Source organism: Dendroctonus ponderosae, unplaced genomic scaffold, assembly GCF_020466585.1.
Source record: "Dendroctonus ponderosae isolate FM_Combo_2020 unplaced genomic scaffold, Dpon_F_20191213v2 Dpon_F_20191213_7, whole genome shotgun sequence".
Classification (NCBI taxonomy): Eukaryota; Metazoa; Arthropoda; class Insecta; order Coleoptera; family Curculionidae; genus Dendroctonus; species Dendroctonus ponderosae.
The window spans coordinates 5723262-5742461 of record NW_026018916.1 but is presented as its reverse complement, the minus strand read 5'-3'; the positions used below and the strand labels follow the sequence as shown (position 1 = coordinate 5742461).

Here is a 19200-nt window from a genome sequence, read left to right as displayed (position 1 = left end):
TAGATAACGGAAACAGAATAAAAGATGGAAAACAACTCAATATTATGACAGAAAAACATAAGACCATAAAGAAGGACAAGAATATATTTTTACATGAATTAACAGCACATTTTAAGATTATTAACTCAAAGGCTTCAGGACAATCTACGGGCAGTTGAAATGGATTTTTGTAGAAGAGCAGCGAAAAAATCCAGATGGAAAGACTTTTTGTAGTAACAACAACAAACGAGAGTTAAAAGAACAATTGTAGCAGACATCGAAAAACGCAATTAATATCGTCCGAACATGTAAGACGTTGATGTATTCTGATTATGATCTTAAGTAGAAAAAATGATCAAGAAGAAACCCGCGCCCGAAATACTTCCCTAGAGAACAGCACATTGGATTCTGCTATCAATTGCTACTCACAATTCACTACGAATAAACAGCAAAAAAAAATAAAATAAATTGAAACAAATGTGCCTATACTGAATAAGATATTTTTGATTAGTTAGGACTTGGTTTGGTAATGACGGGATTAGGAGTGATGTTGGGTTATTGCTTTTTGCACACTAATAATTGATTAGCTCTAATAATTGGTAGGAAGGAAAAACCGTATATTCAATTTGCGATGGTTTGAGAGAGAAGTTTTGTCCATCCAAAATCCGTCCAGTAACACGATTTGTCAAATTTTCCACAAAAAAGTCACAGTTTGCTGTCGAAGAAGCAAGAGGGTTAATTTACTGCCTCATATTGTGTAGGTTCACACCGTAACACGAAAGGACAATGTGGGATTACATTGAAAAGAAAATAGACTGGAGCCAGTTACAGTTAGTGGACAACGAAGTGACACGATTATAATGGTATTCTTCGAGACCATAATAGCATTGCCACAACAGGTAGCTGTAAGCAGCCCTGTTAGTTGGATTTATTTATTAACGAAACGAATTAAGTCAGGGCCTGCACAGAAAGTCTTATTCGACCAAATTGAAACGTTATGATTTTATCCTATAGTTGACACAATCATTGCTAAATAAGTATCTAAGCAAAGCCAGAAGCACGTTTTTTGGTGAAAAAACCTCATCCAAAAATATTTAGAGGATCAGAGATTATTCATAAGGTGTTTCTGTTTAGTCATTGTCTGCTTCCTTTTGTTTGGAGAGCTTTAATCTTTGTAAAACGGAACATTTTCAGTTGGGAAACCCATGGTACTATAAATCTTTGCAACCAAGTCTCCGGGCAGATTGTTGATGAAAACAGGTCTCTATTACATCGTATTGTTTGTTAATTTTGAAATTGTACTGTTGGCAACTTACAATGTATTAACAATGTCAAACATCCAGAAAGCTTACCTCTCCTGGGGAGCTTTCAAATCGAGCATGTCTTTGACATAAAAGCCCCAGTGGCCAGTGTAATTCATTGCAAGTTAAGACTTGTTTGTGGGAAAGAGAAAGCTGGTTAGCCCCGCTGTTATTAGTCAACCTTCGCCTGCCTTTCGGAGGATTATTCCATAATGCTGAATCTTTGAAGCAAATTTGTATTACTAATGGTTTGAAAGACATCTTTATTGTTGAGCAAAGCAAAACTTGCATAGTCATAGTCTTGGTCTAGCAGCCCGAGTATTGCAAGTCTTGCTTTTAAATCAGGCGTAAAGTTAAATCAAATTACCTCAAAAATAAAATAAAATAAAAATCTGAAATTTTCGACAATTTACAAACTTTTATTATTCTGTAATTCAAAATTATTAACGAGTACATTTTTATTGCCTAATAAGTTGCAGTACACAATCGTACCCAACTCGAATGTTTTTTCATCTGCTATCAGTTAGACATTCTAACAAAAGTGCAACAAACTTGATTTAAGGCGTAGATATTTTTGCGTTTTAATTTGACTGATACAATTTTGACCTTCGCACAAATCAGACAAATATGGAGACGAACGGAATTACTAATTTATTATTACTGATAGTTACTACTAATGAACAAAGAACTAAAGCTTCTTCGCAAAGATTAAGTAAACTTGCTGTTCACACGTTAACTAATTTCAAGAGTTGCGTAAAGGATATCTGCTATAAACTGTTCAACAGTGTTTACTTGCTATCTGAGGTGTCATTGTTTTATACAACGTGTATAAAAAACTTGTATTTTTTATTAGCTTGTAATACAATTTTAACGTAAAAGTTATTCAATATTAGTATCAACTTCCAACCAATTTGGGTAGTCTGGAAGGACAAAATCGGGAACGGATTTTTCTCCAATTAGCCACACAGTCAAAAGTGCATCTGCTGTCAATGGATAAATTCGCCTTAGTTCTGAAGTAAAATTTACCGAGGAAATTAAGAGCTCACAAAGTCTGGAGTGCCTCGTTAACTTGAAAAGGTTGCAGGAATGCTGTTGAGTAACTGAAAAGTGTCGGATGACATAACCCGTCGAATTGTGCTGTTTAAATGTTGATAATATATATTCCAAACCCCCATAAAATATGTCGGCAATGTGCAAAACGACATTACAATATCGTCGTCGCCGATCTTAAGTAATTTAACATTTAGACGAGTGATTAACAATCGGGATATTGCTCATCTGAATACCGACAATCTTTAAAAGGAATTCCTGTCGTCATACCAAAAACACCACTTTTAGCCAACACTTTCTTTAACCTCCAGGTTAAGTGGGCGGTAAGTGCTATTTTTAGAGCTGCTCGTGGTTCCATGCAGATTTAGTGTGTTGGTTTTACGACATGATTCATGTGGTGCGTGTTCTTCGGCAAATGGTACCTACTACATAATTGCCTAGGTCATGCAGATTGTTACTTGTGTTAATGAATATGTTAATGCCGGCTTTCCTTCTTTGGTACAATAGGATAGTTGATATTCAACTGCAGGTTTACAGTTGATATTTTGCATCCACCACTTTGCAAGTGCATCCTACTTGAAAGCTTTCGATCTACTGAATGAAACTATTAATGAATAATCTTGCAAGTAGACCTTGCTGAGTAGAGTCAATAGTAATTTTGTCCAAAGAAGGAGGAAAGATGGAGTGTTGGTATCAATGACTTGGTCACAGTCCAGAAGAAAGTACCGAACTTAAAAAATGGATTATCGACATGCTAAAAGCCATTAACTCAACGAACATTTCATTTAGTTTCACAACTATTCAAACCGCAATGATAATAACGTAAAGCGGCTGCTAGATTATTAGTCAACAGGTGACAAAACTCTGATCAAGTCATCAAACCAAACAATATCGAACAGGAGAAAGTAATCGAGTGTCCTCCAGATTTACAACCGTGGTTCCACCCAGATTTCAATGTGAACCCGATGAAACATTTCGGGTGATTCCCTCTGGTCGTAAATCATCGCAAATACATTCAATTAACTGTTATTACATATAAAAATGAACCAATTTGCATAAGTAATAACCGCATATTAAATGCTGGTTATTTATTGAAAAGTTTATTGACAAAATGACTATTCAGTGTCGTCCTAGACGGGGATCACCGTTTCGAAATTAGCCGTTATCCGACCATATCGGAAGCAATGCTCGATAGGAAAAACGGATTTTCCAATGGAAATAACTGACAATGGCAAGATTTCCATTTGACCGTATTTCGTTTTGATAACAATGTTAATTCTTAACTTGGAATGTAGGCTTCGTATGTATAATCATAAACAAGTTTAGAGGAATATACTTACAGCGTTCTGTCTTTTGGAGGTGATGAAGAGTAGTTAAAAAGATTCTCGCAAAATCTAATTCATAATTGCTAAAATTGTTCAGTTGATTTCACGTTGGCTTACGATGAAAATTATTATTTTTTGGTAATTTTGGATTTACTTTCCCAGAAGAACCAATTGCCTTGTAAAAAACAGCACACCATATTTTCCATACGATTCTAATATAGAATTTTGCACTTGGAGTCTCAACAAGGAATGCAAACCTGATGAATCTTCGAGATTGTTATGCATTTTAGATTTTCAAGGGAATAATGAGTTGAAAACGCGTCTTCAGAAGTCAATCATTATATTCGACACATTAACAAAAATAAAAAAATGCTTTGCCTTCCCTAAAATAAATGGCAGTGTTATAAAACGATTAGCAAATATAAAAAAAGACGAATCAAAAGATCGATATTCTTCACTATTGTTGGCACCAAGTGATATTTTTGAAATCAGCTCAAGCATATGAAAAGCAAATTTAGCTCCTCAAAGCGCAAGTTACTGAGACTTTTCAGCTCTCGACAAAACTCAAACATTATATCATGAATGATTTAAAAAAAAACACTATTTTTGTCCTCGTAACTCTAGCTACCAGTTTAAAGCCAAGTTTTCTGAAAAAGTCATCCAACAGCTACATGCAAGCAAATGAAGCGGATTTATCAATTGGCACTCCTGAAGGCGCAACGCTTAACCTTGTTGAAGGATGTTGTTTTCTTCAAGTAGACGATGGGAGCTGGAAATCAATAAACACCGCACAATTAAACTTCCATTACTAGAGCTGAAAAACTAGCGGATCCATTACTAGTAATAAAATGTGATCGTAAAAATAATATGTGCAGTACGCGGTTTTATATTGTTCATGTTCGACTTCTGGTATTTGACCGATTATCGAGACACCGTATGTGAAAGAATTATTTTATGGGGATTTGTTGTAGGTCTTTAGCTTTATAATAACCGCCATTCGAGGAATCGGGTAATTCGATTATTAGATTGGCCTGCCGTTTGCTTTTTCCTTTTCTTCATTAATCCATATGAGGTAAAAAGGTAAATTTACATTTGCTGATTAAAGAAAGTGCAGGATTTCAAATGGAACAAATAGTTTCTGCATCTGAGCAAAATTCAGGGTGTTGAATTAAATGAAGTCTTCAAATGAAACACGTGTTTTTATCCATATTGGGATGAAACGTGCCCAACAGCGAAAATGATTAAAAGTGTAGACAAAATAAAGTATTGCGATCATTTGCACAGCTTGACAGATTTCTTAATAAACTAAAGAGTCTAAGGCCACTAATAAACTGCGGCTATTCATTTTTGGCGGCCCAGTAGCTGGGAGAAGTGCAAATTGCTGCTCTAAAATACCACACCCACATGGATTACACTTTCCCTCAATATTAGTATTAATGACCAAGTGGTCAAAAATAAAAATTATCGAAAATTCACATCTTTACTCCATTAGGAACCAAAACACAAATCCTCAGTGAACATCTGTACTTGCTCCAAATAACATAATAAAACTGGAAATCAAATAATCAAACCCCCTTTATTATTAAAATTGTTTTAAACACATCCAGTTACCCATGTGCGGCTGATGACAACACATTTCTCGTCGATAAAAATACATTTCTCTGATTTTGTAAACAACAATTAGAAGTATAATAATTGCTCGAAGTCGACATATGGGATTCCCTCTCGAAGCGGAACTATAATTAAAATCAATAAGAAAATGGCTTTTAATATCAAGATTGATTGGGCAATGGAAATTTTCCAATCACTTTGGAAGGGAGCTGAGTTCAGTTCAATATGTTCAGTTTCAGAAAAAAAATTAGAAATGTGTCCGAAGAAACTAACCGGGCCAAATCCGGTGACCGAGGCGGCCTCTCTCTATAGGTCCTAAGCGGCCATTGCAACTGTCCCAAAAATGTCATTTCGGTAGTCTCAAATTTGAACAATAAAGGGAATCAAAGCTCGATCTTGCCGAAAAGGTACTTTGGGGCGTCTGCATCTAGCAGGTATACAGTTTTCTGACAATGAGCTGATAAGAAGCAATTCCAAATATACAGGGTGTCTGTCTAGGCATTTTTCAAGTGTTGGCTCCAATTAAATAATTGCAGAATAAGGCTCTTGCGAAGTTAAATTGCCTTAACCAAGATTCACAAGCATTACTTTAAGAACACACACTTGGGTGTGTCCCAAGTTAGAAACTGCAATTACATTAGAAGTTAAAGCACAGAGAAGAGGGGCCCGAAAGAGAAACACGAAAGAGAAACAAAACTTTCAATTGAAAACAATGCAAAATATATCTATATTTATTGGCCAATAAAAAAATAATTAACTGCCATTCAGAGATTGGAATAGAGACCGGCAAAGCCTCTTACCTCACCTCCGAGTCCATGGCAATGCAAGTTCTTGTAGTTTTGTCCCCTTACTCGCTGCTCCTCACTAAATGGTGAGAAAAATCTCATTGAAGTGAGAGATTTGCGTCGAAATTTTATTAGTTATAAGCCCACTTGAGTGACAAATAAAATTAGGACTGTTCAAGTCCTTTGGACTCTTCAACTATACCGGATAAGAGTACCTACATTGAATTTTATCTTCAATGCCATCCAGTTTTTTATGAAAAGGTTCTAAAAATGATTTTTCTATGGTAATTGGTACTTCGTATGAGTTAAGGTTCGTTAACCTGTCTGTGAAGCTGATTTTGATGAAAATATGGGCCGGCTCCGTTCGAACCGGAACTGCAAATAACTGGACCGGGTTCCCGGTACCAGGTTGTCATCCTCCGGGATGTGTGGGAACCCTACTCACACATGACGTAAAATCGCGTAATTGGAGGGGGCATATAAAATGGAGCCGATACTTAGGATAATTTCAGAAACGACACACGAGACAAACGAACAACGAAAATCGGCGAGACGCACTCGCTACACGAAAAACCGCGCGGACTTTTGCATGAATCACGATTCCGAACGATAGAAGACCAATATATCAGATTCAGCTACGTTTACATCAGTGCTATTTGTCGCGTAATTAGTGTCATAATTGTAATTAACTGTTTTGTGAATTATCACATGGCTGGAGTATTTTTCCGCATTGGATCGCTAAATCCACAAGGTAGGTCTTCAGATAAGTCACAGCTCCATTGTAACACTCAACCCCAGTTCCTCCTCCGTCTTAGACAAATTGACTGAAAATTATTCCATTAAATACGCAACAGGGTTCGCCAACAATTTAATTATAACCATCATCAACCTTCATTTTACATCTTCGAAAGGCGCAGCAGCGTCCTTAATCAAAGCAAGAAGGTGCGAGCACTATTTTTGTGGAACCCAAACTAACCCAAAGAATTTGGTCTGTGGTTCAACGCTTCCAGTTCTTTAGTGCGGCACGTTTGACCAGTTTCAACTTGCTGTTGCTGAAGCCAATAGCGCATCCCAAGACAATATAATATTGCCAAATGCAAAAAAACTTGCACATTGCACACATGAATCAGCCGCTTATCTCAAATGTAATAAGTAAATAATCGTTACAAGTATGTATTAATATCAATAAAACTGGTACGCGTGAGGCAACCACAGAGGTATGTTTGCTTTGAGGTCGAAGCTAAGCACCAGGATTCAACAAACTTATCTATTACACATGAATATCATTTCTCAGCTTTGTTGATAAATTCGGCGAAATAGTCACAATATCGTCGCGAATCCAAACAGCTGATCATTTCCAGTTTTCCTCCATTCACTTGAAAGCAAGCATTACACCAACTAATTCGCATTATCAGGTGTCACAGACTATCATGGTCTATCCTATCAATCCTATTTTAATCTTAAGTTCACAATTCGCGTACAAATACGTGGGTTTAAAGTTAAAACTTTACGAAATTGTAGTCAAATATGCTGCTGCTAATTGCGTAAATCAGATTGTTTAATTGCGTCCTCACGAACTATTTAAGCCCTTAAATAGAAAACTTCTTCTATACGAATCGTCTTAACCGCACGTTATGGTTGTGGTTGGAGTTTGTCTTCTTTCCATCAGCATCTAGCGATATTTTCCTATTGCAAATGACTCCAAAACTCTTTTATAGTGAAAATGAATCCTACTTGAATGATTTTTGTCAGATTTGTTATGCATTTCCAAGGTCTCGTTTACATTAGAGTCAACTTGCAGAAAAATTTCCGCCTTCCTTCAATATCTCTTTAAAAAGTGAGTACACACCCACCACCTGCTACTTGCGAAACTTTCTTGTTCCAAATCTCTACTAATTAGTCGCTTCTTTCTAATGTCCAGTCATAGAGAAAGGTTTTCGCATCGTAATTTCCCCCAAATTTGCATTCGTTCTCCAATTAAACGTCTTCTCGTAGTTTTCCAAGTCTCAAATTCACCGCTAGCATGACTGTCGATTTCATCGCCAAGACGTTCTCAATTTAATTTCCGATCTATTCGTGAGTAATACTGTTTCCCAACATTTCTCATTCATATTTCGCCAATTCGCGTGGGCGAATTACTATTATGTCCATATTTCAGGGTCCATTAAATTGATTATGTCCAGTTTTGTGGATTATTATAATATCTTTCCATTGTCTCCGTAAGACTGATTGTTCAATCATTAATCGTGCTTGCTTAAAATTAAACGACTTGCTTGCATTTGTTCATTGTTCATTGTGGTACAGACTTGAATCTTTGCGATTCATTTAGTTGATTTCATACAATTTTTTTAAAGATGTAAAATTCAGGAACATTTCATCAGGAAAGAGTAAAATTGCTTTTTGGGTGGCATCTTTAAAAATTATCGAAACTCTCTTCAGTCAGTCAAGGGCGGATTCATATGGGGGGTCATGGGGGTCTCGATCTCCCCTTGTGCGGAAAAATGTATAAAAAACTTCAACAGTCTTCAAGCGTCATTAAAAATAATAAAAAGTACCATAAAATCCACCTCGGTTGTTGTGATACAATCAATGAACTCCAATATCACCGTTCGGTCATAAAGTACTCGATATTCGCCATGATCTTCACAAAATGAGCCTCGACCGCGACCTAGGCCAAGTTATTTCCACTGAAAATTCCGTATTTAACTATGTCACGCTATTTATTTTTAGTTGGAAATGTGTTGAGAGCGTTGTTTGTCTATGTATAAGGATAACATTGAAATCGACTCTTTGGTATAAACAGATGATTGATATTTATAAACCAATATATAGTTTGTTAATTGAAGCATTAATTTTATCGAATGGAAACTCGACCACCTGGTGGCCTTTCCCTGACCAACCCAGCTAAATCCGCAACAACAATATCAAATAAAATGTTCCTTCTTCCCTATTGGTTTGCTCTAATTTTCCAATTTATTCTTTCCTTGTAAAGTGTTCAATTGTTATTCGTTTAACATCAGGCGAATCATCCAACGAGCTAAACCGAAACGAGAATAACCCTCCATATTCGGAACTGAAATTGAAATGTTTGAAATTTGGAAGATCATTGGCCTCGATCATTTTCATCCGGGTCATTCTCTGGTCGATTTCATAAAATTGTGTTAAAATACTGAATACACTCAGCTGACTCATGCAGGTGAATGATGAACCTGCTCCCAAACTTTAGGTGCCAATCAAACAATCGTCTAACAACTTATTTGGTCGGTGGATTCGGTTTCATGACAAATCGGTGCGAAGAAGCGTCGGTGGTTTCCTTTGAAGATGAAGAAGATTTTTTAATTAGAACTTGAACACTTTTGGGGTTCAGCATTTTTATCGTTTAAAAGGGTTTAATGATTCCCCACGGTCACTGGCTATTTCCTTTAACTGACTGAGCTGAATAATATCAGAGATCACCTAGTTCATAACTGATCTTACAGCTCATACATCTGTTTTGCCGCTATATCATTGTTAACACTTATATTTAGAACTTACCTACACAGCACTAGCATTCAAATCAAGATAAGTGAATTCGGTTTTAATTACAGGCTAATATCCTCTGAGCATGTTGTTATTACTCTTTAGTTTTATAAAAACTCTTTGAAAATATGGTAACTTTGTGTTTGATTTGTAAGTAAGGGTAAAGATAAGTCCTGAAACCTCTAAACGATTCTGATATGTTAAAAGCCGAACTGTACATATTTGTTGGTAGAGAAATTACACGTGAATTAATAATTTTTAAGAAAATCCATCGTGGTCCCACCGAAATGTTGCCACAGACGTATATGTTCGTCGAACGACCGTATCAAACGTTAGTCAGAGGTGCAAGCAAACATTAAATGTTAACCGAAAAGTGGATTTACATGCCCACCAACAGTGAACAAACTTGTCGAAAAATTGGAGAAGAATCCCAGGCAATCCTGACTGAAGACGATTTTTTTTAAAAGAAATTCGCTGTCTGCTGGATGACGAAACGTATGTTCTTTGTGACTTCTCCCAGCTTCTGGGTCAATAATTTTACGCAGCACATAAGCGCGCAGGTGTCAATCAAGAGTTCAGGTCTAAGAAAAAGGCAGAGTTTCTAGTGTGGCACGCCTTGTCTAGCTGTGAAGAGCGCGACAAATCTTTCGTAAAGAATTGGACGATAAACACCKAAATTTGAATTTTTCATTCWTGAAACAGAAGTAAGGGAGCTGTAGAATGGTGCCAAATCAATWAAGTCGTTTCCGTGTCTAGACTCTAGAGAAGCGAGTCAACCCAACAAATTRCCCAGAGYTTCGCCCAATCGAACRATATTGGGCCTTGGTGAAAAGAGCTTAAAAAAAACGGAAAACAAAGCTAAAACCCTACCAAAATTCACAGTAAAGTGGAATTCTGCTRCCAGAAAAGAACCAGGAAAACTTTGAGGAATTTCTTATATAYCTAGYTTAGGATTAATTGTYCTGCCCTATGTCGAATTAGGCTTGTAATTAACATCACATTTYCCGTTGTARATAATATTTCCTGCGCACTAAACACACAAAAATGGCTAACAAAAATTGTTCAGATTTCGAACAGTAGGTACCTAACATTTGTGCAATTTTTAAGGAACAAATGGATCGCGATTCTCCCTTAAAATGGCTTAAAATCCATCTACATCAATTTTGAGATTTTGATTGCTGTGCAGAACCGGTTGTGCAGAAAAATCAATGATTGGATTATTGGTTTTCAGTGGATTAATTGAAACTAGTAAARTTAAATTAAAATGAAAAGTTACGGACTTTAACTTTGTAATCAATAAACTTCAATCAAAATAATTGTTAAAATTTGTATTTCTAGTAATRACAGCWATTTCATGATTTGCGCAATGGTTAAAAAAATAATTTAGTATTTTTGTGAGGATRYTTATTCYAAATTGTAATTTTYYATATATGAAATTRTTTTATAGATTTATATACATGTCCGGCTTCAMAGAACAATGCAAATCGGAGATGGATATTAGGACATTTTAAGTGCGAATCGGTCACCTTTMTTTTGCTAAAAACTGCCCTAATTGTACTTTTTGAAATTTTACAACATCAAACTGGACTTTTATAGTAAAATGTTACTATAAMACTGCGCATTTTGAATATCTTACTACTCAAAAAARAACCGTTGACATCGACCAAAAAATAAAAATTTTACTAGGGTGATTAGTTGGTTAACCCGGACAGAGTTTATCCATTAATCTWCGATATTTGTATGCTATTAAAGCTATTCTGCATACTTCTGTATATGKAAATGCAGCATGAGAGCAAAGGCCGAAMAAATCCATTGGGAAAAAGTCACAAAACSATTAAACCAATTTGATACTCATTTAATGTCGACTGAAAATTGTATTTGCTAACAAATATTTTCGTTTGGTAGTAAATCTGGTATACGAGACATATTGGCCACATGTAAACCGATTTGAGTTTATGATTGTTTTTTTAGTATTTTTCCCCTAGTACTCTATTCCTGCAAATTGTATTGGTGATAATTAAATTTATTGAAATGTTAGTTCCTAAGTCGTATTTCCATAAATGCAACTACAAGCTTATTGCATTTATTTCTATTAAGTTTGACTTGAACTGCAATAAAAGTTGCCGAAATTCAACGAAACGAATTATGATTTATCAGTTTTTAAAATGTTACTTGCAGGTTAATTCTGTTTAAACTTAATCAACAGTTTTCCATATTCACTCCCTTTTCTTTCAATTAATTTCCTACGCTGCTTTTAGTTGTTTGCAGTTTCTCGTATTTCTATTTCTTAAGAATCTAAGCGTACAGATTGTGAAAAATTCAAAACAACGTTCGTCTGATTTCAAGCATAAAACAACGAATCTAACAATTAGCTGAAATTTTTCTACTGTTCGAGCCAGCCATAAGATAAGAGAAACGACAGAAGTTGAAAAAAATATTTTTCAATTTTCACCTTAGTTACTTTCAAACATTTAAGTTTATAATTTTCTGAATTTATACGCTTTGGTACTTGCATTTCGACAACTTTCGTGAATTCCGCTCAGTATTGGAAATTTCACTAAAATTCTCGAGAAAAGGAAGCGAATTCCTCGTAAATTTGTACGTCTGCTAACGGTTACACAACCTGTGCGTAAGTGGCCAGGTTATGAATGGGTAGCATAAAAACGCCCCACCTTCGTAGTAGTGGTTGAAAACACACCCCTGGCCCACCCCCAGTACCACCACCCACGCACCACAAGAAAAGCACACATTCTTGGCCCAGCCAACCAAAAACTGCCATCCGATAACAAAAGAGGTAAGATGCGCAAAAGCCAGCTTAAGTACCGCACTGTGGTTCCAAAACGAGTGAGCAACTCCCATTTTAGAGGCTGGACATACTGTCAATTGTAATGGCATCAACCTCCCTATGGCCAACTAGTATAAAATACGAATTGGTTTTGTAGCCAGTCGTGTTTTAGACAATTGGCGAGCAGTAGTACTACGAATTGTACTTAGTCATCGCATCGTACGAAAGGTTCAGAAAAATCTTGAAATCCTGTTTCGTTCATAAAGTGTTTAGTAGGTAGTTGCTGTGTCTTTGTTTTCATACCACTCTCGTTTGTGTTCGGCTCTCTACATTTGTACTAGTCTCAACTGTTTTCGATTTTACGAAAAATGGGTGAGTTTTTGATGTCTCCTATTTTATATAAGTACTTTCAATACTACTCCAATTTTGTAGTTTTGCACATGAATTTCCGTCCCAGCTTTCCTGGCTGCAGCTAAGTTGCAATGTTTTGATCCCACCGGTGAAAAACCGGAAAACGTTGAAACGTTCTTTGCTTTTATGGATTCAAGTGAGCGGCAGCAAGTTCGCTGAGCAACTTTATCGAGACTCGCTCTTTTTAGCAACTTTTTACGGGTAAAAATAATTGCAGACCGCACTTAGTTATCATGCGGTGACAAATGAGATGTAAGCCATTATTTACTCAGCAGTCCATTTTACTACTCATTGTGTTTATCTGTGCCGGATTCCTAACATTTTAATTTAATCTGTGACTAATTTTCGAAATGTCCCGACATTTACTTAACCCTTAAACGTAGCTGCAGAAACATCACAAAATGAACACTAGGACATTCGACCTTGATGCATGTTAATAATTATTAAAGTAATTAATTAACACAGACAACCTCAACATTTACATACGAGGGAATCCCCTATGCAATAAATCGCTGCTTCCTACCAGTTTCTGCTTGTTTAAGAACGATTTCACGAGCAATTCTGTAAACAACATTTCCCTAAGATTACACCTCCTCTGGATTATGTATCCTAACGTTCTAACTATTGACCTCCTTTTCATGACCTTTGATTTAATTTTATACCGCTTATTTGTTGATCTGACCACAATCTCCAGTGGATCAACACAGGAAATTCACTGAAAATATGAACCTCCATCATATTAGAATTTTCTTTTCCTTTGGTTTCAGCTTTGGTGGTACCATTTTTGCTGCTGCTGCTCGCTACGCTTTCAGTAGTCGATGCCTCACCGATAATTAACCCAGGTTGGGTTTGTTCGAAAAACACCACTCGGCAAGTGAGAAGTGCTGCTGAAAGGGAGTTGCAATCCATGATTCACACAATCAATCACCAAATGCTTCCCGAAATCAGAGCTACGTATCCTCATCAGGTGAGAGTTCAGTTCGATTTTAATTCATTCGAAATATTTAGGCTCACTAATATGCCTTGGATAACATTTTACTGAAATTAGCACTTTAGTAACTGGTTTATTTCTTCGTTTCAGTCAAATGTTAAAACCAAAACAATCAAGTGCCCCAGAATCAATAAACTAATCAGCTCCATCAGCGCGCAGCAGAATATTGTTCGTGTAAGTATCAATCTTCATCAAGAGGAATTAGTAAGAGTAGCACTATTTCACTTAAGAAATAAGTAAAAACGTTCACTTTCATGGAAAATGCAGAAAAAGTCCAAAAGTCAAGATACCGTTAAATCAGCGGCAATGTACCAGTCCAAGTATTTAATCGTTTTAATGGTTTGGTATTTAAACACATTCACCGATAACTCCTCGATATTTTACATTGTTGCTAAAAATTCGCCCGATTTCAAAATTTACGAAAAGGTTTATTGGAACTAATGCAAAAATAGACAATAGCAAACGATTAATACTCTAAATAAATTAATAATTGCAATTCTGTTCGTATTTTTCAATTAGATTTTTGTTTTTTTCGAATTCAAAATCGAGTTTTTGCAACCGTCTGAACAATTGAAGATTAAAATCCTTTGACTTAATGACATACATTTTAATTATTTAAAAAAGTCAAAACTACACCAAATCATTAGGCCAGAGCCTATTTTAATAATATTCCATTATATACCTACTGTCGAATGTTTTCAACTTGTTCCTAACACAATTTATCATTGAAAAGATCGAAGTTTAGTAAGAAAACACGTCCAAAATTGTCCAAAAGACAGAATGTCCAAGACCAAATAACCCAAGAAAGGAGAACAAGAAAAAAGAAATGTAGAGAAGAAGCACAAATTGAAATTTTAAAACAAACCAAACTAAGATAATTTCTCTTTGTTTCAGGCGCACCAAAAATTCCACAAATCCTTAATGGAAATGTCTTTTGTCCTGGACCATCTCCAGAAGCTCAGCATCAATGCCGAATTTACCGACTTAAAACAGTTTCAACAATTTCGAGAGAAAATTTACTCAACCACCAAAGCGCGGTTGGGTCTTGTTATCTGCGAATTTGACGAAATTATTACGTTCGATTACAACGCCACTGTGCTCCCTTTCAATCCTAGCACCAAACGTATCAGCTGCATACCTAAAGATCCTGATTTAACTCAGATCGGGGCCCTAGATATGCAATATTTCAACAAATTGAGGCGATTATTCATGGCCGGCAAGGCTATCTTGAAAAAGCTGAAACGCAAGTCCACGTTGCTCACCAAACGGCGAAGACACTCGAAGACTCGTAGGCATAATGATTAGGGATTTAGGTGAGACAATCATCAGCTGATAATCAGGTAAATTGTACTCCAAAATCGGTAAGTACAATTATAAAATTGTGGTCGTATATAATTTGTAATGTAATAAACTGTTCAGGACTGAGTAGGTACTTTAAGCAATATGTATTTTAAAATGCTTAATCTAAGCTCTAAGTAGGTATTATACAGATCTCACCCAAATCGCCTTCATATATGTCTGAAATGTCTATGTTTGTCTTTGGAAAAGAATATGTCCCCATCAAATCAATATGTCTTCCATCTGTTGCTTACGCTTAAAAAATTGCCTATTTGTTTAATTCTTAATTAAGAAAACTGCCAAGTTAACCCTTTCGGCCCGGATTTGGAAAGTCCGAGCAATTGTGACAAATTTATATTTATGATTTATATTAGATGGGCCTAATCGGTTAATTGGTTTGAAGGCTGTGAAAATTAACAAATAGTCAAAAACTAACGGACTAACCGTATGTTTTAATGTAGACTTGGACCTGGTCTGAAACAGTTTGTTGAACAGCATCCAGTATAAAATTCAGCCTCCTTATAACTATTAATTTCCATGTAAAATATTTGAAAAACCTACAATTTTCAAAAATGTTTCTAAAACATACAGCTGTTTCAGGCCAGCAATTTTTCAAATATTTAGGGATAATATTAGAAAATTATAATTATGTACTAGGACGAATATAATTGGAGAAAAGCTCTTCTCCTTTCATTGTCATTCCAAAGAATCGTGTTTGTCTAGAGATTTTTGGATGTTACACTTTCATTAAATGAAATATTAGGTTGTATTCAGCTATATTGTAGAACTGGCCTGACGAAACGGGCGAAACTGGAAAGAAACCCAGGTTTATACTAGATTTTGTATATAATTTATTGTATTTTGTGATATTTTGATCTTTGCTATTTATTTTAATTTATTTGGGGCATTTGTGCCCCATGTGCCTTAGACTGGCAGTGATGTTTGCTGATGTGTGAGTTTACACAACAATTATACAAATAGTAACGTGTAGGATAGGACAAACCCCCAGCATTTAGGTGAAACTCGATTTTCTAATTGTAAAAACCAGAATTTTATTTGCCCGGAATGCTACATTATGTATTATTTAAAATCAGTATTATATTTTAATTACAAACGAGGATAATCAGTGAGGAAAATGTTATATGCATTATTTTGTAAATAAATGAATATATTTTCTAGTAAAATGTTGCTGTTTTAATTTCGCTAGTCATAGTCTATATGCCTTGCCTTTTCTTGCCGTTTACCAAGTTTACATGTATCGCAATAACCATTAGTATCAATCCGAATTACGTCTTAGTAAAAATCTGGGACAAAAAAGATGTAATTCTTCTTCCTTAAAAATATTGATTGGAGTTAAAACACGTAGGTACTCAGAAAAGACAAGAAACTCCTCATTGAACCGGATGATAGTCCCATAAACGATAGTTTTTCGTAAATTTGAATTATACTAGATGTTCGATTGCCAGTCATTTTAGTCAATGCATCTTTAATTTCTTGTTGTGTTTGTCTCTTTTTGACTCCTACGAAATAGTTCGAAATCGATTGTCACGGACAAGGGCTCGAAAGCCAATGATTGATGCAAACACAATCGAATCGAAGGTCAAGTGGGAGAACAAAACGGTCTTAAAATAAATATTGCCAAACATAAATTTATTTCAAATTATTATATTTGTAACCCCATAATGAAACTATTAATTAAGCAATTAATTAGTCACTTATGTATTACCATGCATAACTACAAAATTCGTTTTAAAAATGTTTAGTAAAAAAATTGAAGAACTTGTGCGTAGTTGAGCGAGAGTAAACATTGCACAATAATAAAAATAATTTAGATAATAATTTTCAGGTGTTTCAATATTAAAAAATTCATAATGACATAAAAGATTTAAAAAAAGTAAAAGTTTAAAAGTCGGCTTAGGTGATAATAAATCGTAATTCTCTACGATTGATTAAAACAACACAATTGCGAACCGAATTGGAAACCGATAGAAGTATTAATATCGGTGCAAATAGAGATAAGCCAGAAGTAATTAGCTCGCCAAACGAGTTGCATCTTTTCAAGGTGTCAATTTTTTGAGAAAACATTTCACAGTAAAACAATGTTGTGTTTGAGTGTTCTACACACTCCGTTTCGAATGCAGCAATATACTTATGCAGGTAATTAGTTAATTAAATTACAACGATTTTTAATGAACTAATAATTTTGGAGTTCGTTTTGTCTAGAAATTGACATGTCGGAACTTGTTCTGTTAATCTGAGTAGTTTGCCGCCTTAAATCAAAAATTTTATGTATGAATAATAGATGAGATTATTTTCCACATTACTTATTGGCGCCCAATCCATGCACAAACTACAATATTTATAAGGTAGCACAAAATTGACTCATTTAATAAATGCTAATGCACCTAGAAAAGCAATTATCTGATAGAGAAGTCTGTCATAAGGAAAAATACTTAAAAATTGAAAAGGTGGTGTCTTTTTGTTTAATCTTCTCAACTAATTGTTAGGAAATTTCTAAACGTTGCTTATATTTATCTAACTTAATCAGAAACTCAACTCCCACTCATATAAAAACATGATGTGATATTCAGTACTCTATTTAACGAATGAATACCTTTTCGTTAAGATGTACATTGTATGTGCTGGGTTGTTGTTACGATTATGGGAGGTGAGTGAGTGATTACTTGCGCGATTTTCAGGTGTAGTTAACTGTCTTGATTTAGGTCTTAACTCCTGAAATTTTCCAATCTACAAAAGCTAGTCTGTACTATATAGAATTTAACAAAGGAGATTGTTAACAAATACATTTCTAAGCTCCCACAGTAAATCTTTGCAGGTTTGGTGCTTTATGCCATACAGGTATTTATGGCATTAAACGTAATGCCAAGTTTTCGTCCTGAAGCGGAAGGACTGCCAGATACACAACATATGCGATTCCTTCAGAGGCAGTGGCATTTACTTCAAAGAACTTTTTCAAATAGAAATTACAATGAAGCCACTTCCATCCACTTTCATCCGGATAAAAATGTAAGCACTGTAATTCGACATTTTCAGATGAAAAAAAATGTTTTTATCTGGACTTGGGCCAAGCGGATTTCCTAAATATTCCAACAAAATAATGAATTTAACATTGTTCCAGTTAGAAGCTAGACAACATCAAAATATAATATTCGAGAATCTCACAAGCATCCTAAATAGGACAACAAAACCTAATAAGGTAACTTATAGCAAAGAAATAATAGAAAAAAGCAAATAAAGTCCCATCAACGCTTACAGGCATTTCCGTTTCAGATCTATAAAATAGTTTACACCGTTCTGGAAATATATGAGAGGTCAGCACATGAACTTCGTCTACTTAAACTGAGTACGAATGCAAACCCAGAGGTACTTAAACTGGGCATGCGAAATACGTATTTGGGGAAGCTGGAACGAGAGATTCAACTAACCAAAACCGAATTGATCACTGAACTAAGAGGTTTTGGAAAAATTACCCGCAAGCTCTTATCTAGAATAAAATCCACGAACAATCTAAAATTGTTCGATTTCAAAATCGACGCTACCCGCATGAATCTATTAGATGCATTCCTCAGAAACCAACTGCGTCGATTTTTAAAAGTGGGCGCCAAAAAGTTGGTGTTTGCTCGGAAATCCCTTCGAAAACGAAAGCAAAAAAAGCTTCCGAAAGGCATCGGAAAAATCTGAGATTACGTGTTAAATAACTCTTCTCCCTCATCAGTGTGATATTAAAATGTGTCCTGTATGTAGTTTTACTGATTTCTCTAATAATTTATTTTATTAATAATTTTATAACCTGTTAAAGAAATAAATGCATGTGACTTTTTAGTAAAAATTGCTTGAGTTTGATTGTTCGACTTTGAATTGTTTAAAAATGTTGTGCATTCTTGAAAGTTTTTTTACGACACACAAACAATAAATCCTAAGTCACTCATTAATTAACTCAAATTACATATAGAAGAAACAGTAATGCTGTTTTTGTAAAACTACACGCACATTCTAGAGATAAGGAACCAAACTACATTCTATAGATAGGAACTTACCCATCTATTTATTGACTTACAACAAAAATTAATTTAAATTAATTTAA

The 19200-nt window shown here is 35.2% G+C and overlaps 1 protein-coding gene across 1 annotated transcript; it reads left to right on the top strand.

Moving 5' to 3' along the window:
* Positions 1–6565: 6565 nt before the first annotated feature.
* Positions 6566–16279, top strand: LOC109539770. The gene is made up of 4 exons (XM_019907750.2): positions 6566–6802; positions 13534–13733; positions 13848–13931; positions 14652–16279. The coding sequence occupies exons 1-4, from the start codon at positions 6760–6762 to the stop codon at positions 15060–15062; spliced, it is 738 nt and encodes a 245-aa protein (XP_019763309.1). The 5' UTR covers positions 6566–6759; the 3' UTR covers positions 15063–16279.
* Positions 16280–19200: the final 2921 nt, after the last annotated feature.

Excerpts from the sequence above, each read along its gene's own strand:
- LOC109539770 (XM_019907750.2), top strand. The coding sequence starts at position 6,760 with ATGGCTGGAGTATTTTTCCGCATTGGATCGCTAAATCCACAAG. Across the intron at positions 6,803-13,533 it reads TGGATCGCTAAATCCACAAG|CTTTGGTGGTACCATTTTTG; the intron begins GTAGGTCTTCAG and ends CTTTGGTTTCAG. Across the intron at positions 13,734-13,847 it reads GAGCTACGTATCCTCATCAG|TCAAATGTTAAAACCAAAAC; the intron begins GTGAGAGTTCAG and ends TCTTCGTTTCAG.